The sequence below is a fragment of the Manis javanica genome, chromosome 13, assembly GCF_040802235.1.
Source record: "Manis javanica isolate MJ-LG chromosome 13, MJ_LKY, whole genome shotgun sequence".
Lineage (NCBI taxonomy): Eukaryota > Metazoa > Chordata > Mammalia > Pholidota > Manidae > Manis > Manis javanica.
The window spans coordinates 90,972,132-90,995,595 of NC_133168.1; the positions used below are offsets into that span (position 1 = coordinate 90,972,132).

At 47.5% G+C, this 23,464-nt stretch overlaps 2 protein-coding genes across 3 annotated transcripts in view; one reads left to right on the forward strand and one right to left on the reverse strand.

Annotated features, from left to right (window-relative positions):
- The window catches only part of SLC1A6 (solute carrier family 1 member 6), a 57,417-nt gene that overhangs the window by 9,966 nt on the left and 23,987 nt on the right, over nucleotides 1–23,464 (forward strand). The window contains exon 1 of one of the 2 annotated variants that reach the window (XM_037018361.2): nucleotides 1,134–1,262. The exons of the other annotated variant lie outside the window; for it this stretch is intronic. The gene's annotated coding sequence lies outside the window, so the exon portion shown is untranslated. Of the gene's footprint in view, nucleotides 1–1,133; nucleotides 1,263–23,464 lie in introns of those variants that run through there. 2 annotated transcript variants of the gene reach the window in all.
- TEKTL1 (tektin like 1) lies at nucleotides 956–7,867 on the reverse strand. Its single transcript, XM_073219493.1, is given in 11 exon segments — nucleotides 956–1,293; nucleotides 1,296–1,390; nucleotides 1,591–1,673; nucleotides 1,897–1,996; nucleotides 2,129–2,288; nucleotides 2,647–2,845; nucleotides 5,733–5,837; nucleotides 7,019–7,114; nucleotides 7,117–7,171; nucleotides 7,173–7,330; nucleotides 7,332–7,867. Coding segments are annotated over 11 exon segments (1,470 nt in total). The 5' UTR covers nucleotides 7,572–7,867; the 3' UTR covers nucleotides 956–1,114.

Below are 23,464 nucleotides of genomic sequence, written 5' to 3' on the forward strand. Positions count from 1 at the left end.
GAGCTGAAACAAGAAGGCAGGATGTCTCTGTTCAGCCTCAGCTGGGAATGGTAGGCCCCTAAATTCTTTCACAGCTCTGTGCCTATCTGCAAATGACAGTAGGAGCACCACAATATTAATCTCAGGGGTGGGGGTGGGGATTATGAACACATTTCAGTGAGTTAGGCAATTTCACAAATACAAAAATCTCTGAATCATGAGGATCAACTGTCATCTCTTTGTAAAACTTTTTTTCAATTTCATGTGCTCTGTGTCCAGTTGGTATCCTGATTGGTACAGGGAGGAAAAGAACATTCCCAGGAAAGTCTGAGCCCCAGGGAGCCCCTGGTGACCCCCCAGGCTGCGAAGTCCCTTTTGAGATAAGGGAGCTGTGATCCCCAGTGGTTCTGGGTCAGATACGGCTGATCTGAATCCCACCAGCTCTGCTCCTTCTCATTTCTGTGCTCCTGGGCAGGAAGCTCCCTTTTTTGTGTGTACTTCTTGTATATTTCCCTGTCAAATGGGCATACTTTATCCCATCTCTACTTGGTTTTTATGGGGACCTATGGAGATCATGCTGCACTTCCATACCTGTGAGTAATTTATGATTGGAAGTTTGCACTTCGTTTTCCCCTTCACCAATATCGCCCACCCCTCAACTGCCTCCCCTGCGATAATCAGGCCATGGTGTGTGTTTAGGAGTCCGTTTCTGTTTTGCCTATTTGTTTTTTAGATTCTGTATATAAGGGAAAGCATAAGGTATTTGTCTTTCTCTGCGCAGCTTATTTCACTGAGCATGATAACCTTTAGGTTCATCCGCGTTGTCCCAGATGGCAAGATTTCATTCTTTTTTTATGGAAGCCTGGATTTGAACCTCAGAAACCTGGCGCCCAAATCCATCCTGTGAATTTCCAAGCTGCACCGCCCATAATGCGTTGTAAGGTTAGTGCTTGAGATACAAACAGTAGGCGCCTAATAAATGCTAATTATTATAATTTCTTTAAATGATAAGTCTGCTGGAGGGAGCTCAGAGGGAGGAGGGGGAGGGGAGGGCGGAGCCATGGGCCGAGTCTGGCTCCGCGCGGGGCCAGCCGGCAGGGCAGGGGTGAGACTGTCACCGCGCGGCGGCGCTGGACTAGGCAGGGGGCGGCGGGCGCGGGTCCCAGTCGCTGACTAGGCGCCACGCGGGCTCGTAGCACACGCGCAGGTGGCGCCGGCGGAGACGCAGGCGCAACACGTTGCTGTCCACGTCCTGCCCGATCTTCTTGCAGTTGAGGCTGCAGGTGAGATTCTTGTGCATGGCGGGCAGCTCCGTTCCACGTGAGAGATGTGACTCTCAAGCTCGTCGGCGCTCTGGGGAGGGGGCGGGGCCGTGCTGGGGGTCAGGTGGTTTGGAGCGCTGGCCCAACGCCTGTGGTGGGGGCTTGGCGGGGGGTGGCGACACACCTGGACCAGGTGTTAAAGGAACACCCCTGGAGAGAGGGCGGGCCTCCGAAAGGAGCCACACACCTAGGTCAGGTGGGCTTGCGAAAGGCGCACCCCTGGAGAGAGGACGGGCCTCGGAAGGGGGAGCTACACACCTGGGCTTAGGTGCGTGAGGGAGCGTCCAGCCCAGGAGAGAGCAGAGCTGGGAGGCAGGCCTCACGCAGGGGCTGGGAGCGACGCACCTGGGTCAGATGCGCTTGAAAATGAACCTGCGACAGGGCAAGCTTGAGGGAAAGGATGCACCTGGGGAGCGAGGGGCGGGAGGACCTGGGATGTGGGAGAGCATCTGCTCAAGATGCGCTCGGAAGCACCTCTTCAAACGTGGGCTGAGAGAAGGGGCCGGATCGCGACGGGATGTTGGGGGAGGCGGTCAGAGGTTGAAGGGACTTCTCCGAGACCCCCACCCCCTCAGGCCCTTCCCCCAGGCCACACCTTCATGAGGCCGCGGGTGATGTGCATCTCCTGGCTGTATTTCGTGCACTGGCGGATGGTTTCCCTCAACAGTCCTGCGGTCATGTTCATTCTTTCCCGGGGGTGGGGGTGGGGAGGTAGAAAGCCCAGGGGGCACCCGCGGGCCTCCGGACCCCTTCCTCCCGCGCGCCCCTCTCCAGTCTCCGCCCTCGTCCCCAGCCACCTGGCAGCAGGGCCCACTCCGCGCACCTGCAGCTCCGAGGTCTCGCGCATCTTCTGTGCCAGCGAGGCGCACACGCGATCGCTTCTGTGCTGCTGCTGTTTGCGGGTGTTCTCGTTCTTGGCCATTTCTAGCAAAGTGTTCTTGGACTCCATCAGAAGTCGCTTGGCTTCGTACAGCGCCGTGGCGCACCCTGCGGGTGGACGCGTGGGGCGTGGAGCGCCAAGGCCTCCCATTCCCATCCCTGGCTTTCTGAGCTCCCCACTCTCAATTCTAAGGCGGTGGTGGGCCCTGGGCAAGGGGCTTTATTGAGGGACTGGGAGGAAGTCCCGGGCAGAGGCGAGGCTGCTAGTGGAGTTACAGGCAGTGGTCTCTGGAAACGAGGGTGCGAGTATGGGAAGGGGCTGAAGCCGAAGAGCCGATCGAGCTCGTGGCTCCCCTGCAGGCTGGCTCTCAGGCCTCGCCCCTGCTCCAGGGGGTCAGTCCTCCAGGGAAAGCATCAGCGAAGTACGGGAGAGGAGGGCACGGAGGCCCTTTCTGTGGGGGCCTACCTGGGGTGGAGGTGCGCACAGGGTCTGGAGGCGGCGTTTTCTGTCCCTAAGCGCTCAGGGTGGGGACGCGCTGGAGGTTCACCCAGGAGTGCCGGCCGGCCTGCTTCAGAACCTTGTCTAGCGGCTGGTTCATTAGGTCCGCAGCTTGGAGCCTCTCCTTAAAGCAGAAGCCCAGAGCGTCCCGGCAGGAGGCCAGGGCCTGGAGGAGGCGGGTGGAAGGAGAAAGACGCAGAGGAGAAGGGGGAGTGTGAGCTGAGAGGTTAGGGTAGATGGGTGAAGTGATTTCTCTGCTGGGGACTGCAAAGCATTTCTGTCTTCAAACAACCTCTCCAGCTCTCGTTGCAACCAGAAAGGGGCGATTTCCAAGCCCAGGCTCAGATGCCCCGCCCCCTATCCTCTGTCTGGAAGCCTTTAATGACCCCCTGGGTCGGGAGAGGGGGAGCAGTAGGGGATGGTGGCTGCGTCCCGTCCCGGTCCTGGGTGTCAATTTCTTAGGTTCTGTGCCTGGCTTTGCTCTGGCACGCCCAAGAAAGCTTCCCCCCGCCCCCCGTCAATTTCCCCATCTGCAAAGTGGAGGGGTAGCCTGGTTCTACCTACATCTCCCTCTCAGTCTTCCTGTATCATCTCTTGGCAGCACAACTGCATTCAGGGCTTATCCCACCCCTTCCCCTAGCTTTGGGGTTTCCCGTCCTCTGCTCTAATTAGTATCAGGAGCTCCCTGCTGTCATCAGAGCCTCCTACACCCCTAGGATCTATCTCGTCTGGACCCCTATCTCCATCTACACCCTGCTTCTACCATGATAAAAGGAAGCATAATGAATTCCTTTAATACTTGAGTTATTTGAAAGTTATATTGTAACAGAAGTCTTTTCAAGTAATGACTCTGCAGCATCTTACTATGCTGATGGACAGTGACTGCAATGGGGTGTAGGGGGAACTTGATAATATGGGTGAATGCTGAAACCACAATGTTGTTGGTGTGAAACCTTTGTAAGATTGTATATCAATGATACCTTAATTTAAAAAAAACAAAAAACATTAGTCTTTTCACATATGTATATACCCATATAAACACACATCTCATCAAAATAAGGATCACCCCAGGAATTTCTCTGGTGCCCCTTTCCCCTCCCTACTAAGCTGCTTTTTAGATGGGTTTTGCCTGTTCTTTAAGGGGTCTGTAAACTACAGCCTATGGACAGGTTGCCTCTCTGTAACTAAAGCTTTATTGGAACCCGGCCCCACTCATTCATGGACCAATTGTCTCTGGTTGTTTTTGTGCTATATGAGCCCTAACTGAATAGTTTTGACAGAGACTGTTCCACACACAAAGCCTAAAATATTTATTATCTTATGCTTTAAGAAAAAACTTTTGAAATCTAGAACCCCATATATACAGAATCATACAGGGTGTATGCTTTATGGCTAGCTGCTTTTGCTGAATATCCTATCTTTGTGATTCATCCATATGGGTAAAAAAAATGGATTTAAAAAGTCTCCCATTCACTAATTCAAATATTCAGCAAGCCCTTCCTGCATACCAGGCAGTGTGCTGGGGAGGAGGGATGCAGTGGGGAAAACTGAACCAGGTCCTGCCTGAAAAAGTCACAGAGTCAGCATGTGCGGACTAGATCAGCTAGTGAACGGATCACAGACATGGGGATTGCCTGGGCTGGGTGCATGGGATCGAGAGAGGTGTTTTGCTTTTTTTTTAAACATGGTATACATATTCAGTTGACCCTTGATCAACATGGATTTGAAGTACATCTACTTACATGTGGATTTTTTTCAATAAATATATTGGAAAGTGTTTTGGAGATTTGGAGTTTGAAAAAGCATTATCTTTTCTCTAGCTTAACTTCATTTTAAGAATAGGTATATAATACCCATAACATACAAAATATGTGTTAATTGACTGTTTATGTTATTGGCAAGGCTTCCTGTCAACAGTAGGCTATTAATAGTTCATTTTTGGGGGAGTCAAGGGTCATACATGGATTTTTGACTGTGCAGGGGTCAGTGCCTCAGCCTCTGCATTGTTCATAGGTCTACTATAATATACATAATGTATTAACATTATAAATTATTACTAATACATTAATGTACTAATAATATATAGTAATAAAAATATATTAATATTTTATACAGATATATTGATATATAATAATATGTAATATAAAATATGAGACAACACATAGTGGAATATTACTCGGCCTTGAAAAAGAAGGAGTTCTTGCCATTTGTGACAACACGGATGAACCTGGAGGATGTCATGCAAAATGAAATAAGCCAGATGCAGGAAGATCTCACTCATATGGAATCTAAAATAGTCAAATTCATCGAAGCAGAAAGTAGAATGATGGCTGCCAGGTGCTTTGGGGAGGGAGAAGTGGGGAGATGTTCATCAAGGGGTACAAAGTTTCAGTTATGCTAGATAAGATGAAGTTCTGGAGACCTCATGTACCACAGTGTGACTCTATTTAATAACACTGTATTTTATCATTGAAATTGGCTAAGAGGGTGGATCGTAAGTGTCCTCACCACACACAGAAAGGTAACCACGGGATGTGATGGATATGTTAATTACCTTGATTATGGTGATTATTTCACATTGTATACATATAGCAAATCATCAGGCTGTACACCTTAAATATATGCAATTTAAAAATGTCAATTATACCTCAATAAAGATGGGAATAGAAGATACCTGAGCTGAAACCACAGCCCCACCACTGCCTAGCACAGTGCCTTGGGTGAGGTTGTGTCTCTCTGAGCCTCAATTTCCCCATCTCTAATGAAAGGACCATCATCTCTCTTTTACAGGAGTGTTTTAAAGGAGTTAATGACTGCAAAGGGAACAACACAGAGGGTGTATTCATTGTTATTTTGAGGGCCAACTCCATTTCTCAGAGCACCAGTTTTCCTATTTCACAAATGGAAATATGGAGTGTCAGGTCTGGGTGGAGGTGAGCATGTGGGTGGCGGGGTTTTCTGTGGCTACAGTTCCCAAGGGCAGAGCAGTTTGCCTACCAGGCAGCCATGGATTCCCCTGTCACCCCCTTAACTGGGCCCCAGGTATTTCCAACCTTGAGCAAGGCCGCAGATTTTTCCATATCTTTCTCCATCTTCCTCTTTATGCTCTTTAACTCATGCTTCTCCTGGGTAAGCTTGCTGTCGACTCTGTGAGGGATCTGCAAGACAAGGAGAGAAGCTCTCACACCCTTGGGAGAGGGCTGGAGGGAGAATACTTCTTCCAGGGTCATGGAGGGGTTTCCAATTTCATAAACTCTGGGTTTGGAGAATACAGTTGGGGGCACTCTCACCTTTTGGGGATCCCACTCCCTGAGAAGGCTTTATCCTTTCAGGGGGCTCTCAGTAGGGGTGTCTTACCCTCTAGAGAATGGGCTGGGAGCATCTTTCTGTTGCAGGAAGGAGTCCAGTGAGCTGGGATGAAGGTGACTTAACTTCCTTAGGGGAAGGTTGTTCTCACTCTCTGGGGCTGGAGGGTGCCCCTTCCTTGGGGATGGTATTACCCCCCTTCCTGGCTTGATGTAGAGGCATCTCAACATAGGGGCGGTCAGGATTTGCCTTTTGGGGTCTTACTATCTGGACTTGGGGGCTGGGAGTAGGAAACCCATCCTGTGGGTGGGGTCTCCCCTCTCCAGGGAGGGTGGGATGTCTGTCCTTTTCGGTGTGTGGAGGTCTGAGGATTTCACCAGGTCTGGGGCTAGGGGTCTCACCCTTTCCCCGTGGTTGGGGGTTTAACTGTCATGTACAGGGGCTGGGCATCTGAGGGTCCCAACCTGTAGGCAAGAACCTCTTCCTTTCTCCTCAGATGAGGCCTGGGGAGGAGTTCTCACTTCCTGAATCTGGTGAGGTGGGAGTTGAGGTTTAAAAAAATTGGGGGGAGAGTTTCATGGGTTGGGACCAGCACATCAACTGGGAGCTTTAAGTGTGTAGTCACTGGGACTGGAGCATTGAGGGTCTCATGCCCAGGAGAGTGTCTCACCCTCTGAGCCTGGGGGCTGGGTGGGTGATTTTATTCCCAGGCTGCAGGGTGTGGATTTTGCGCCCTTTGGGAAGAATTTCATCTTACTCGGGAATCCCACCTTCTCTCCCTGGCTCGGGAATTGGGCTCGATTTCCCTTCTAAAGGCATGGCGGCTGAGGACCTCATCCCCCTGGGAGAGCCCCACCCCCGGGGCTCGGAATAGGGGCCCCTCATCTTGCGGGCGTTCTCATCTCGTGCCCTTCCTGGAGCTGGGGTCTGGGCAGGAGGCATTCTCTCTGCAGGGAGGGTTTTCCCCGGCTGAGCTTCCAGGGACTGATGACTCAGTCTTTGCGAGTGGGCGCAGGGAGAGGCGTGGTCTCACCTCCTCCGCCCTGGGCGGGTAGTCCCGCAGCTTGACGCTCTGCTGGTTGATCAGCAGGCCTTTGCTCACTTCGCCGAGCCTGCGGTCGGTAGCTTGAGCCTGCGGTCGGTAGCCTGACGCTGGCGCTGCAGCAGCCGCAGCTGTCCATCAATCCAGACACGCGGCAGTGAGGCGCGCCTCACGCGCGTGCGCGAGCATCACCCCGGCCGGCTGCTGGGCCAGCGCGTCGCGGTGCTTGGGTGGCTTCAGGCGGGCGTGCCGGGCACGCCGCTTCGTTTTGCTGTTCCACGGTGGCTTCTCCACCGTGCTGCCCGCCTTCGAGCATCTCCACGGGGAAGCGACAGGGCGGGATGTAGGCGTCGCGGCAGGGCTGGTGCGCCACGTGCGGGTCCCTTACGCTGCCCTTAGGTTGCCGCATGGTCACTGCCTCCTGCTCGCAGCGCTCGGCCAGCTGCTGCGCCTTCAGCGTCGTGGCCTTGGCCGCCCCGCGCCGTGCAGCAGCCCTCACGCGTGTGTCCTGGCTGCGCCCAGCCGGGGGAGTCAGCACGGGCATCGTCCCTGCTCCGTGTCCCGGCCTGGCCCAGGGTTCTCCACCCCAGCCAACCACCCGCAACTCCTTCCTGGCCTGAAGAGCGAGCGGCACAGAATGCCTGTCACCATGACAACTGTGACAGCAGCGCAGACGGATTCCAGAGGCGGGGGAGGGGAAAGGCTAGCGGGAGGCGCTGGATGGAGTCTTAGCTTTGGAGCGCCACAGAGGGGGCTTGGAATCCTGGCCCCTTGAGAAAGCAACTTCATTTAAACTCCTCTCTCCCTCTTGCTTCTACCTTTCCAGCCACAAGGGCTTTCTCCCACTTCTTAGGATATGCTAAGCTCTTTCCCACTTCAAAGCTTTGGATTTGTTGTTCATTCTGCATGGCATCCTCCCTCCCAATGCCCTTTGCACGGCTGGCACCTTTTCCATCTTCAGAACCCAAGCTTAAAATATCACCATCTTAACTGGATCTTTCCTTAGCACTATATCCAAGCCCTACTCTCTCTCATCACTCAGGATTTTTAGTGCCAGCCCCAGGAATGGAAAAGGTCAGAGCCAAGAAACAATAAGAACTGTAGTGGCTCTTGAGGACACCCTGGCTACTATTGCAGAGCTCTCAACTCCATCTTCTGTCTCCAGAAGTGGCACCGCTACCAGGGCCACCAACCCTGTCAGTTGTCTATGGGACCTGCATCCCTGCCTCTTTAGTTCCCAGCGTCCAATCTGGCTGGAGGTAATTGGGTTAGCCTGTGTCACATGGCCAGGCCCTAGCTGCAAGGGAAATTGGGAAAGTGAGTCATGTGTGAACTTCTTGTTTCTATGGGGGGGAGGAAGGACTTTGCATGCGGAATTCCTCCAACAGGAAGCAGATCAGAACCTGGGGAAGAAAAAAGAGACAACTGCCCTTCATCCCTTCCTCATAATCCTCCATCCTGTCACCTTGCTTGTTTTCTTATAGTGATGGAATTTTTACTTGGGCAATTTGTAGACACCTCAAACTCAATAGATCCCAAAGGAAACTTCAGATTAATACCCCCAATGTTTTTCTTCTAGTGCCCCTTTGACTTGATAGTTGGCCCCCCCTCTCCATTGCTGTGTTAAAAACATAAGAAGCTTCCTTAAAATTTTCACATCCACATCCAACCCATCTGTAAGTTTTCCCTTCCCTACCCCCAATAGTATCATTTTTTCTCCTCCACTGCTGCCACCAGCATTCTTATTCTCTCACTTGCCCTTTTCTCCTTAAATTTATTCTTCACACTGAAGCCAGCTGTTTTCACCTAAGCACATCCCTTTCTTACTTAAGCCCCTTCGGGGAATCTTGTACTTAGAATCAAACCAAACTCCTTACTTGCAAAGCTGTGTCTGATGTGGCTTTTCTTTCTTCCCTGAACTAACTCACCTTCTACCTCCCCTCTGCAGGCCTATTCACTGTGTTCCCATCTTTGTGTTTCTTTAACACATCATGCTAGTTCCTACCCCAGGGCCTTTGCACCGGCTTTTATGCTTTCGGGTGGATCCATTTCCCTCAAGAGTTTTACCTGGCTGGGTTCTTAGTGTCCTTCAGGGAGGTCTTACCTCTTAGCTCTTCTTAGATTATTCAGAATATTCTCTTAGTCTTACAGTTTCTTCATATAGTGTCTTACAGCACTTTCCACTCTCTGAAAGTCTCTTGTTCATTTGTTTGTTTGCTTTAAAATTTTCAATCTCCCCCAACCCCTGCAACCTGCCCGGGAAGAATCTAAGAGCTTTGAGAGCAGGACCCTTGCTCTCAAGTGCCTAGCTCAGCTCATGGCACATGGTAGGTCCTCAGCACATATGCAATGAAGAAATGGGTGGCATCAGTCACATGCAGTGACCCCTTATTTGGTTTTTTTTTTTGAGATGAAATTCTCATAAATAAAAACTAACCATTTTAAAGTGCACAATTTGAAGGCATTTAGTGCATTCACAGTGTTGTACACCCACCAACTCTGTCTCATTCTAAAACATTTTTATCATCGCAAAGTAAAACTCCAAGCCCCATGGTCTCACTCCACTCCCTTCTTCCCCTAGGTCTTGACAACCACTAGTTGACCTTCTGTCTGTATGGATGTACCTGTTCTGTGTGCTTCATGTAAACTAATAATACACAGTGTGACCTTTGTGTCTGGCCTCTTTCACTTAGCGTAATATTTTCTAGATTCATGCACATCAGAGCATTCATCAGTACTTCATTCCCTTTTATGGCCACATCTTGTTGTGTTCATATACCATGACTTTGTTTATCCATCGATCCATTGATGGACATTATATTTGCTTTTTACTTGTCTCCTTTGTCCATCTTTCCCATCAGACTATGAGCCTCAGGAGGCTCTCTTCTATGCTGCTGTATCCCAGCACTCAGCATGGACTGTGGCTCATAGTTAGTAATCAATGAACATTTATTAAACAAATACATGAGTGAGGGAATGAATAAGCATTTTCTTGTCAGGGATTGGGAGGTGCAAGGATGAAGAGGGGATGAATGGCCCTGGCTTTGCAAGACCAAAGTATCACTCAGTAACAGGGAAAAATAAGATGACAACTGAAGGCTCCCAGGCCAGCCATGCTGGAGAGCCACCAGGGTCACCAGGAACAGATGGGGGCAGGAACTCCGGGTGGTGGAGGCTTGTTTCAGGGGTACACAGGAATGTGGGGTTAGCACAGTCACCAGTGGCTAGACTCAGTGGTATCTGACTCAACAAATCTTCACCAGAGTCAGGAGAGAGTCAGATGCTGGAGCCAGACAAACTTGAGTTCAACATATGATTCTGACACCTGCTGTCTGTGCAATCTTGAGCAAGTTGCTTGACTTCTCTGTGCCTCTGTTTCTTCCTCTGTCTTCTAGGGTAATGGGATCGTGGCATGGATTAAATAAGTTGATATGCAGAACGTGCTTAGCGTGGTGGCTGACACAGAGTAATCCTTATGTAGGTGTTTACTTTGCATTCTTATTGAATGCATGAAGACTTGATGAATAAGCAATTCTAATGCCAGGAGGTGGAGAGAGGGTTTCGCGGGGAACCAGGGAGGCAGCCCTCTTGGAGCAACACCCTGTGCCCAACCACCCACTTTTGCTTGGTTCCTTTGCTGCTTGTTTTCCCAGCCAGAGCATTGCACTGGGCTGGCTGGCTGCCTGGTATGTGGAGCACCTCTGTGGTGCTCAAACTACCGCAGGGGCACCCAAGGAGGCCTTCTCGTGTGTCAGATCTGCATATGAAGGATTTTGGCTCCAGCAGGAGCCTCTGGTGAAGGTCATTAGGGCTGCGGGTCGGGGTGTAGCAATGTCTCATTCTGGATTTCTCAGTGGTTCAATCTATTCATGCCGACACACTCCTAGTATATATCTCTATTCTCCAAGCAGTGAAATTGGCACATCGTGCTCATCCACCAACTATTCATTTTTATCTTCCAACCCAAGTTTGACTATGTCAGCTTCTAGAACTCCCCTTGAGTTCCTGGCCCTGACACCTTTGTCTAGTCTAGACACCTTTCTCTAGCACAGGGAGACCATCTTCTGCTCTGCTGGTCGCATCCTGTGCGGGCAGGAACTATAGACTAAATGTCTGTACCCTCTCCAAATTCATTTGTTCATTCCTAATGCCCAGTGTGATGGTATTTGGAAGCCCTTATCAATAGGATTGGTGACCTTATAAAATGGGACCCCACGGAGCTCCCTGGCCCCTGCCACCATGGGAGGACAGTGAGAAGACACCAATCCGTGAACCAGGGAATTCTCACCAGACACGGAATCCTTCCGCACCTTGATCTTGGACTCTCCAGCCTCCAGAAATGTCATAAATAAATGTCTGTTGTTTATAAGTCACCTGATCTATAGTATTTTGTGACAGCAGCCTGAACACAGTAAGACAGCAAGTGCCTACAGGGAACCCTAGCAGCTGGGGGTAGCTCTCAGTCTCCCAGAGATTCAGCTCCATGTGGCTGAACAGAAACGATGCAGCTCAAAAATTGCTGCGGGTATATTTTTATACATATGCAGAGGGCTGGGAAAAAATTTTCACAACTCTTCAAATCCAAGTACCTTTCTTAAACTAACCAATAAGCCTGTTTTTATGTCATTAAAGTAATGGATACACATTTTGAAAAGCACAGAATAATATAATGAGAATAAGAATCATCTGTCACTTTACCATCCAGAGATATCTATTCTGAAAATGTTTTCATTGTCACTGTAGCCATTTCTCTACCCCTATATATAGTTATAGTTATACACATCTCCCTCTTCCCAACGTACTGAAGTCCACATGTTTCTAACTTAGCCCAACGGGGAATAGTGTTTGTGAAACTAGCTCTGTGATTTTTATAATGAAGAATGCTTTACAGAAATTTCTTTTTGCAGCCATCTTTGCAGAGACCACCTGTTCCATATAATGGGTACTACAAAGTGGGGAACAGAATCTGTCTTTGGATTCAATAGAGTGAAACTGCAGGATGTATGAGGACGGAGAGCCTTCTGAAACTTCTAGCTTTTCTTTCCTTTTTTTTGTTTGGTAGTGCATGGAGACGCCCTTCACTGTGAAGTCTTGGCAGGTAATTATCAGAGGCCCCTTTTTAGGTTCCCCAATGTCTTCCCTTCTGGGGCACCAGGTTCTACTTTTAGCAGGTGCCCCCCTTTCTCTTGGAGATAATCACATCAGTTGGTCTCTCATTCCAGGGGGATATGACCTAGAATCAGTTTTGTCTTTGAGAAATGAGGTCAGTTTCCTGGGGGAGGCGTCAGGAGACCATGGGAAGCCCCAGGCTGGGAAAAGAGGTTCTTCCCAGTCACCTGTAAAGGTGGCCACTGTGCCGGTCGGGGAGGGATAAGGGCTGTTCCCTGTGACCCTGGTGCCTATCAGTCCCTAGAAATGGCTCAGGCAAAGGTCATTGGTGTCCTCTTGCAATTGACAAATTCCATTCAACTTGACCTCCAGGTGGCATTTGAGATTGTCTATCACCTGAAGCTTGAATCTCCTTCCCTCTCTGGAATGTTCTTCTCCTGAATTTTCACATGGCTCACTCTCTGTCATCCTTCAGGTCTCTGCTCAAATGTCTCCTGAAGAGCCCTCACTTGGCCATTTATCTGAAGTTTCATACCCCCCCCCATGAGTTATATTCTTCGTTCTCCTCATGGTACTTTCCATTTGTGATTCTCAGGCCTCCCTCTCTTAAATATCAACTCACCGAATCTATGATGCCTAGCCCCATTCCTGGCACAGAGCAAGCCCTTAATACTTATTTGTTGAATGACTGAGTGATGGTGGCCCTGCCATGCTTGGACATAATCTGTGTGTGCAGCAAGCAAAAGGACTTTCTGCTGTTTCTCCCATGGCCATTCCTTGTCTGGCTGCTCAACCTCCAAGCATCCTTCTTATTTATGGGGGAACCCACATTAGGTGCGAGGCAGGATTGACAAAGGACCTCAGCTACTGCTGTGGGTGGGTTGGTGGCTCCCCAGAAGACAAGTTGAAGTCCTGATCCCTGGCACCTGTGAAGGTGACCTTGTTTGGGAAACAGTCTTTGCAGATGAAATTAGTTAAATGAGGTTACCCTGGGACAGGGTGGGCAATTCATCCAGTGACTGGCGTCATTACATGAAGGCTGTTTGGAGATACAGACACACCCAGAGAAGGCGGCCATGTGATGAAAGAGGCAGAGACTGGAGGGATGCATCTACAAGCTGAGGACAGCCCGGGATTGGAGGCAACCAGCAGAAGCTCCTTTAGGATCCTCCACTAGTGTCCGCAGAGGGAGCCCAGCCCTGCCCACACCTTGATTTCAGACTTCTGGGTTCCAGGAGTGCCAGAAAATACATTCCCATTATCTTAGGCCACCCATTTTGTGGACTTTGTTAAGGCATCCTAGGAAACTAACGTAATGCCTCTGTTCTTTTTGTCTGGGGTGCCCTGCCTACTCTTGGCCTGTCTTTATGTGGCCTTCTCTACCACCTGTGCACACTGGCAGCACCTCTTCAATGCTCGAAGAGCAGAACCAGAGAAAAGCAGCCATAACTTCTGCTGCTTAGCTGAGTTCATCTTCTAATTTCCAGGCTTGCCATCTGAATCCTCCCCTATTCTGCTGGAGCCTCCTTCCAACCAAAGCTGCCAGATTCCCAAGGTTGGGAGGCTGCTGATAGAGTCCACGAAGATCTGCCTCCTGCGGTGCAGAGCAGGCTGTTGATGGATGGACAGTGGAACTGGAGGGCCACCAGAAAATCTCTTTCCTAAAAGGTTGTTTGATGGATCAAGTTATTAACAGATATTTACTGCGCTCCTGCTCTGCATTGGCGCCGGACTGAGAACCAGGAGACGCCCTCCAGTGGGGGAGGCGGAAAGTGAAAACTAAAATAAGCCACTAAGATCATGCCAGATGGAAGAAACTGCGTGAGGTGCTGTGACAAATCATTTCAGTTCTATTTTCATTTCAGTTATAGGCACGTCATAAGCAGGATAACAAACTTCCAAAATGACAGGATTCTAATTTTTTTTTATTGTAAAATAGGCATAGCATAAAATTTACCACCTTGACTGTTTTTAGGTGTACAGTTTAGTGGCATTGAACACACTCCTATTGTTGGGCAACCATCCCCACCATCCATCTCCAGGACTTTTTCATTTTACACAGCTAGTGCTCTGTCCCCATGAAGCACTAACACCCCCTCCCACCCCCCCAGCCCCTGACACCCACCCTTGTATTGATGTCTGGGTGAATTTGCCGCCCCTAAGGACCGCATACATGTGGAGTCAAATATTTGTCTTTTTATGACTGGCTTATTTCTCTGAGCATAATGTCGTCCAGGGTCATCCATGGTGTAGCCTGTAGGCATGATTCTAATTTTGAACTAGGAATAATATCCCCACCTGGAAAATAATCCACCAACATTTTCATGGTGATTGTGAATAGGATTTGGGAGACTTTTTTGCTTCCTTATACACTTTCTGCATTTTCAAGATTTTTTGCAATGAACATGCAGCATCTTGATCATGGAAAAGGCCTTTACAATGTTTCCCCGCCCCGTTCCTTCCCTCTTCCCAGCCAGTGATGCTTCCCAGGGCCTCCTTCTAGCGTTCCCAGCCCCTGGATCTCCCGCTGAGGACACTTCTGCTATTGCAGTCTACTGGGGCTCATTGCCTGTTGGTTCGCTATTTTTTTGAAGATTAGATGGATAATGACATTTCTTAATGTTTCCAATTCATTTGGATTGAGATATAACCAAAATGTGCAATAAAACCTCCCCCACCCCCCCGCCCAAGACGCATGGTTTTACTCTCTGTGGTCTCAGTTGCTGGTTGCCAGAAGCCGATCCTCCAGAAGGTGGGCAGCAGCCTCGTGCTGGGTCCCAGGGCCTGTGCCCGCCGCCTCACTCCGTCCCATCACACAGGCATCTCAGCATCTCACATCATCGCCGGAGGAAGGGTGAGTGCAGGACAGTAAGATATTTAGGCAACAGGAGAGGCCACATTCACATAATTTTTATTATAGTATCTTGTTAGAATTGTTCTATTTAATTGTTATTAATCTCTTACTGCGCATGATTTATAAATTTATCAATTAAACCTATAGGCATGTAGGTATAGGAGAAAAACCTAATATATATATAGTGTTGGTTATTATCTGCCATCATTTCAGAAGGGACCATTGTAACATTGTGTATGTTTAAAATGTACAACCTGTTGATTTGATACATATATATATATATATATATCATATTGCAAAATGGTTGCTACCTTAGCCATCATAAATCCTTTAAAGTTACAGTTCAGTGGCATTTAGTACATTCATGATGTTGTGCAATGATCACTACTACCTGGTTCCAGAAATTTTCACACCCAAAAAGAGACCTGGCAACCATCAGAGGTCACCCCATCACCCCCTCCCTCCAGCTGCTGGCAACCATGTATCTGCTTTCTGTCTCTGGATTTATCTGTTCTGAACATCTTATGTAAATATAAGCAGACTGAATTTCGGGGAGGGGGCGAAACTCAGCCCCTCATCTTTCTCTGCATCACCTGCTCAGACTTTCCTTTTCTTTTCTCCCCTGAAATCCTATTGGGAGGTTTCAGACACTTCATTTGCATATCAGGCCACTCTGGTAATGCGGGATAGATCGTGGTTTCCGAGAAGGAGGACCTGGCCTGCCCCCCCTCCCCCCCACAGCTCCTGTACTCCCTCTGGGGCCCTGGGGATGATAGGGAAGCTGCCAGCTGATGATGAGACCCCCCTCTCCCTTAATGACTCTGGGGGCTGCGGGGATGCTTCAGGCCAGTTCTGCCCTAATTAATTAATAGGGAGCGCTTCCCACAGAGGAATTAGCCTCAATTCTTCCACCTCAGGCTCCCCTTGGCTCAGTCCCTGCTCAGGCCCCATCCCACAGTCATATGGGACAGCCGGGGATGCTCCTTCTGGGCTGGCCTGCTCTCCTAATGCTAGAGCCAGAGAGGGAGCCGCCAGTCAGAGTGGATCTCTGATGGGCTCAAACCCTGGCGCCACCACTTAGTAGCTATGTGGGCCTAGACTCAACCTCTTTGAGCCCTTTGTACATCTATAAAAGGGAGGTAGTAGCCTTTCCCTTCCTGGCAGTATGAGCGAGAGAGACTTGCAGGGCCTGGGGTTGGGGTGTGACATGTAAGCGATTGCCAAAGTGCTCTGTAATTAAGATTAATAATAGTGGGATATCACTGGACTATTCACGTTGAGAGGTGATGGATATATTTATGGCCTGTTGGTTTCACAGGTGGACACTTATCTCCAAACTCACTGAGTAGTGTACGAAACACAACTGAGCTTTTTTACATGTCAATTATACCTCAATAAAATGGATTTAAAAATAAAGGAAAAGGGCAATGAAATACAGTGTCTCTGCGTTTATCTGTAATTTAGAAACAGTGAAATATGTCCATTTTTTTCCTTATGAGTTATTCTTTGGAGATATCTTCTCCCAGTCAAAGGCAATAAAGATATTCTCTTATCAAAGATAAATAATATTTCAATATTATTCATGAAAATAATAACTAAAAAATAATTATAAAATTATTTAAAACATCTACAGCCAGCAAAATATCAAAAGAGAATCAGTAAAAGCATTGACCTTGGCCATCCTTTCTTTGGGTTGCTGATAGTTTGTTCATCATATATTTTTATATTCACTTTGATTTTTTTAAATGTTACATGGAAATATTGTTTATCTTAAATACTGAGTTTTTGGTGCTCCTTTCCTTTTTTTATTGAGGTGAAAGCTATACAATATAAAGTTCACCATTTTAAAGAGTACACTTCAGGGACGTTTAGGGCATTCACAATATTGTGCAATCATCACCTGTCTAGTTCCAGAACATTCCATAAGCCCTAAAGAATGCCCTGTGTGCATTAGCAGTCACTCCCCAATCCCCTTCCCCACCCCTGGCAACCACTGACCTGCTTTCTGACTCTATGGACGTGCCTGTTCTGGACGTTTCATATACATGGGATCATGCAACACGTGGCCTTTGTGTCTGGCTTCTCTCACTCAGCGTGATGGTTTCAGGGTTCAGCCACATTGTAACATGCATCCCATACATTTTACACCTAAGGTCAGTTTATCCTTTGCCTCAACCTCATCCAAGCCCTGGAGAATCATAGCAGCTAACTTTCATTGTGCCCTTCATGTATGCTTCATTTTAAAAAGATACAATTGACATATAACACTAAGTATAAGGTGTACAACACATTGATTTTTAAATATTGCAATATGATCACTACCAAAGCATTAGCTGACACTTCAATCACATTGCCCAATTATCATTTCTTTTTTATGCTGAGAATGTTTAAGATCTAGTCTCTTAGCAGCCATGCAGTAGTGTTGTCTAGCATCACTATGCTGTGCATGAGACCCCCAGGACTCACTCATCTTCTGGTTCACTTACTCCTCACTACAACTCTGAGGTGGTAGTCCTGGCAAATGCAAAGGCTCCAAGCATTCCCATTTTATAGCTGGGGAAACTGAAGCTTGGAGGAGTTAAGCAACCTGCCCCGAGTTTACAGAGCTAGCACATGGAAGAAATGGAATGCATACCAGGGAGCCCAACTGCAGGGTCTGTGCCTTGATATTGTATCTGCTCAGCACCTGGTGGTGCCTGGCATAGAGGGGGTTCCGGCCACATGCAGAATAGCTCAGGCCCCACAGATCCAAAAAGGTCAGGCTCTGGGGCTGGACCAGGCTCCCTGAGTTGCTTCCCAAAGGCTTCCTAGTTGGGTCAGGTTCAGTTTGAATTGCCCGTGGGAACAGAGTGGGTGCTATGCCACTGCCTGCCTTGCTGTGCTTCAAAAGCCCCAGGTGCTCCTGTGTTTATTGCCATAGTATTTGCAACAGCCAAGACATGGAAGCAACCGAAGCGTCCATCAAAGATAAATGGATAAAGAGGTGGTACATACATGCAATTGAATATTATTCAGCCATAAAAAAGAAAGAAATCTTGTCATTTGTGACAACACAGATGGACTTAAAGGGTATTAGGCTCAGTGAAATAAGCCAGGCAGAGAAAGGCAAATACCATAGGATTTCACTTATATGTGGAATCTAACAAAACAAAGCCAAATAAACAAGCAAACAGCAATAGACCCCTAGCCCCTGAGAAGTGACTGGTGCTTATCACAGAGGAGGGGTTGAGGTGGGTAGATGAAATAGGTGAAGGGGATAAAGAGGCACGAAATCTCAATCATAGTTTTGTAACTTTCTTTCTACGTTGAAAGAACAATCTTCGTAGAAAGAACAATCTTTCTACGTTGACAGTAACTATGGGGTGAGCATTTAATAATGTAGATAACTGTCAAATCACTCACTATGTTGTATTCTTGATACCAATATAATATTGTATATAGACTATCCTTCAATAAAAAAAAACAACACCCAGGCATGGCCTGCTCAGAGCCTTTTCATTTGCTGTTCCCTCTGCCTGGATTTCTTTTCTTCCAGATGACCTCCTGGCCCACTCCCTCATCACACTGGGTCTTTGCTCAAATATCACCTTCACACTCAGATCGTTCCTGACTGCCCAGTAAAAAATTTTATTCCCTCTTGCATATCTTTTTGTCCTGATGATTTTTTTCATAGGACTTACCCTCACGTAACAGCGGTGTGCAAAGTGCGGGCTGCAGATGCCTGGGGTTTGGTGTCCTTAAGACCCTTTCTAAAAGGTCCTCAAGGTCAAAACTATTTTTACACTCATACGAAAACATTATTTGCCTTTTTCCCTGTATTAGTCTATGCATGAATGATACAAAAGCAATGGTGAATAACAACTGCCAGCATCTTAGCATGAACCAACTTGGCAGCAACACCAAACTATGCCAGGAGTTGTTATGTTTACCAGGCCCACACATGCATGGTTAAAAGAAAAGCCAGTTTCATGTTATCCTGTCCTTGATGAAGTAAGAGATATTCACTTGATTGAATCTCAACTCTTGAGTGCATGTCTTTATTTCTGGTTTTCACTGGAGTGGGTTGTTTTTTAGAGACTTTGTTTTATTTTATTTTATTTTTTTGTAGGAGAGCCAGGGAGAAGCTTTTATTGAGAGATACAGTGAGAAGACAGAGCTCCTGGCTCACGCCAGGAAGGGACAAGAGAGCCCAGGGTGGTGCGGTGTCTAGGGAATTTCTAGGCAGTTGAGGATGTTTGGGAACTGAGGGCTTTGGGTGTGGACCTGTACCACCTGCCCTGCCCCCAGGGGTGGGCTGGGTTGTTGTCTGTTTGCCAGGGCTGTTTACAGTGGAGTCACGGGTTATGCTGAGATACCCTCGCAGAACACTCAAACATTCCAGGCCGAGTTGCTCCTGGCCTTTTGAGCTTTAACTTATCTCACTGAAGATGTCTATATTCCTAGTCTGGTATCTTTACCCTAGAGAATTAGTATGACCTTGACTTTGCTTAATGCTGAACACAGTTTCGATAAGGACTTCTTTGCACATTGTTACGTTGTTCTGTGTGTAATTATCTAGCTTTGCTTTTTCCGGAGGCCCTCACCCTACTCTGACTACACTCACCGTCCCTGTCTTATTCCCCCCTCCACAGATAGACACCCTAGCTGCTGCTAGGGAATGGGGGCAACAACTGCTCTGGCTGCTTCATGCTGAGAGGGGGCGCAGTAAGGGGTGCAGTTAGGTCTCCATCAGTGGTCAGTGAGAGGGCCTTGAAAGATGGGCACTTCTGTCTTGTTTTCCATTTCTATTACTATTTGCAGTTTTATGGCTTCTAGGCAAAACAGAACAAATCGTGTTAATAGGTTAAGTACCAACATCTGGAGTTGGATTTTCCATTCTGGAAGAACAAATTTGATGGGATTAAGAATGCATGGTTGAATATAAGAACTAGAAATAGTAAAACTTTAATTGAAAAGATAAGAGAAAACTAAAACATCTGGAGAATCATAGACAGATATTTTGGGGAAACTAGAAATCTGGATTTAGTCTATGTCCCAATGACTAGTATTAAAAGCTTAAAGGCAGATACAGAAGGCTACACAGTACTTAGACAGCTCACTGGGCCTTGAAGTATGAGAAACTGCTTTGATAAAACAGTTAGAAAACCTTTTGCAACCTTTTAATATTAACAGCAGACTGATGCACCTTTGTCCTAAACAAATTCTAGTTTTGCTGTGTACTTGATATGAAGACTCTTTCGCTTTAATTTCACATAGTATGACTATATCAATAATTCTCTTGTAAACTTTCTACAACTTTCTTCTTACATTCAGAGTTTTTTCTCTTCAAATAAACAGCTGTACTTTAGAACAGTTACCTTCTTTTACCCTCTATAAAATGAATTTCCATTCCTTACACCTTCTGTTACTTTAAGTAGTTTTAATTATAACTTGAAACCATTAGGTACCTTAATTTTTAGTGAACACTGAGAAGCAGGCTATTGTAAACTGTTACACTAGCATTCTTTAGATTGATAAATTTATGAACATATTTTATAATTTCTGGAACTATGTGCTTTACAGCACAGCCTCTCACTAAACATAAGACATGTCTACCTAACTTAGCAAAACTTTAAGGTTTTAGGTTACCACAAAGATTCTCAGGCCGCCTGTAAGTATACACACTGTAACACACTACTATTATTAAGATGTTCACTTGCTACACTTAGTTTACTCGTTCCCAACAACCATGCGAGATTACTCATAAAACTTACACCAAACATTAGACAAAGTCAAGCCTCTCTTTTAAAGCACTTTTTCTTGAAAGATTTAACAGATAACATCAACTTCAATGGCTTTAGGTAAACTTAGGCAGCTGATAACCATAAGGACATGTCCGTTTCAGTTCAACTTAAATTAACATTAATGCTTAATATCTTTTATCAGAATTTTCTGGAAGTTTTAGAATGCCCAATTTTTACAAGTGCTTGTCTTTAAATCAATTTTTATTAATACCATCCAGAGGTAGAAAAATCTTTCATTTACACACTTAGACACACAAACATACAGATTGGGAAGTAATGACTACAGTTAGCAATACTTTTCAAAGAAGAACATTTACACAAACAGATAAACTGATACAAATATTTGAGTTACTAATATCCAATTGCCTTCTTTCTTTTTAGTTTATTTGATTAAAAGTATCTCAGTTTTCAAGAATACACTCTAAGGGTGAGCAGTTTACATAACTGGGTTAAGGTTCAGATGGCCCTAGACTAACAGGGCCGATGAAGGCTCTGTACTGATAGGGACTGTGTGTGTCCAGGGGGCTGGAAATGAAATGCAAGTATAATTCTAGCACCAGTCATTTAAAGCCAGGCTGTACTGCAGAAGATAAGTTTCTTCCATTACAGGGAGTCTAGTTAAAAACCTTCCAATTTTTGAAGATAATGGTGAACCCAATAAGTAGAAGAGGTTTTCATCAAAAACATTTAGAAAACTAGTTCCATATTGTAGTAGTCCACGGGACTTTTCACTATTTTCTTTCCTTGCATTAAAGTAAATTTAACTGCATAATCTTATTATATTGTATACTTCTCTCAGGGGCCAAGCCTCTCCAATCAGAGAGTTTTTATTGAGGCCAGGCTTGTTCAGAATATAAAGCACTTCTTTTTCAGTGGGTCTGGGGATCAAATTGCTCCCAGTTCTTTAGAATGCAAGCCAGAGGTGTATCTGGCTTTAACCTTGAAGAGGAAGCTCCCATCTGGAAGAGAGAAAGACAGGTGTGTGACACCAGGTCGGCCTTTCTCTGTGAGGGTGTCCCCTCACCTTGGAGCCTGGGTGACAGTGGTCAATCACCTCCTCTGCAGGGCCTACTGGGTTTCACCACTGCTTACCACTGTGGCCTGCACCTTGCCTTGATTTCCCTCTTGCCTTCCCACTAAGCAAGAGTCGCCCCAGAGCCCAGGATCTAGTGGGAACCTCACCAGTGTGCTCCTACTTTATGTCTTCTGGGAGTCCTGATTCAAACCTGAGTTTTCTCTGCACAAGCTTTGGCATAGTACACTTGGGATCATTCCTTGAGAGCCCCCTGCCTGTCTGATAGGTGCGGGGACTGGGTGACCTCTCGCTGCCAGAGCCTCGGGCAGAGTCACAAGCCTGTTTCGCTTCCCTGGGGCTACAGGTAGGGAAATGCCACAGCCCCAGGATGGCTGCCTGTAAGGAAGGGAGGTCAATAGCACAGAACCATTTACGTGTTGGACTCGGGTTTCAGCCTGACTACTGCACAGACTTCATTTACATTATACAGGAGAAAGGGGCGCAGCCCTAACAGGATGGCTTTGAATGAGGAGCAAGGGAACTTTTTCCAAAGCCAGAGATAAAATTCAGAGGCTGGCACGGACATTTATTGGGGGGCACCAGTTTCTGCCACTGCCTGGGAATCACCGTGCTAGTCACCCACTGTAAGAAATCTGACTGGTGAGACAAGAGGTCAGGGGTCATCTGTGACTCTCCCTTGGGCAGCAGCCTAGCTGGAGGTTCACTCAGAGCCATCGGATCCATCGGCCGGAGCCGAGATCCAAGGACCACTGTCTACTAGTCCGGTCTGCCGTCCCAGCCCACAGCTTACGAGAGGAAAGCAGGAGCTCCACGCAGCCACTCCCCGACATTCCTGTCTGTCTGGAGGCGGGGGATCAAGGAGTGGCAGACACCAGGAAACTGAAGCAGACTTCAGACTGGCAGCTGACGCTAAGTGTCTTCTAAGTGGCTAACGGGAGCCCAGACACGTTTTATGAGATAAGAAAGTACAACATTTAGTCAGGAATAAGAGTGAAGCATGGATCTCCTACCTTGTGGTGCTGAGCATCGGGGTCCGTGGCAGTGACGAAGTCAGAGGCACACATCGAGTGAGTAAAGGAAGTAAAGAGCACCCTTGCCTCACCCAGAGGCTGGGGCGGCCCGGAGAAGCAGGCTGGAAGTCAGGCAGACAGAAAGAGAGACACTCCTCGTGGATACCCAGTCGGACTGTCGGGGTCTGATTCCAGACAAGCGGGCCTTTGAGAAGCCGCTGAAGCGCAGCCTCAGCCTAGACTCTCGCAGGTGTCCACGGCCTTCCTCAGTCCCTCGCATCCAGGGAGATGCCTCTGAAGGGGAATCCTGGCCTCCACTCAGGTGACTTTCCCGGCTCCCAAGGGAGATGGGGGATCCACTGAGGGAGACGCAGGGGAACCTGTCACTCAAGGCTTTGAGATCAGCAGCCGGGCTAGTCCCATTTAAGTGGCTGACGAGCACCCGATGTTGTGTGCCATAGACGGCTTCCTTCTATAAGGACAGTGAAAGAAAAGGCAGGCTTGGATGCCTATACTCACCTCTGAAGTTATCCCGGACGAGCCCCCAAAGATGATGCCGGGGATCTTGTTTGCAGAGTTGAAGAATGAACTTAGCAAACACCCAAGGTAGAGGAGCCAGGGAGAGGCTTTAGTGAGAGATACAGT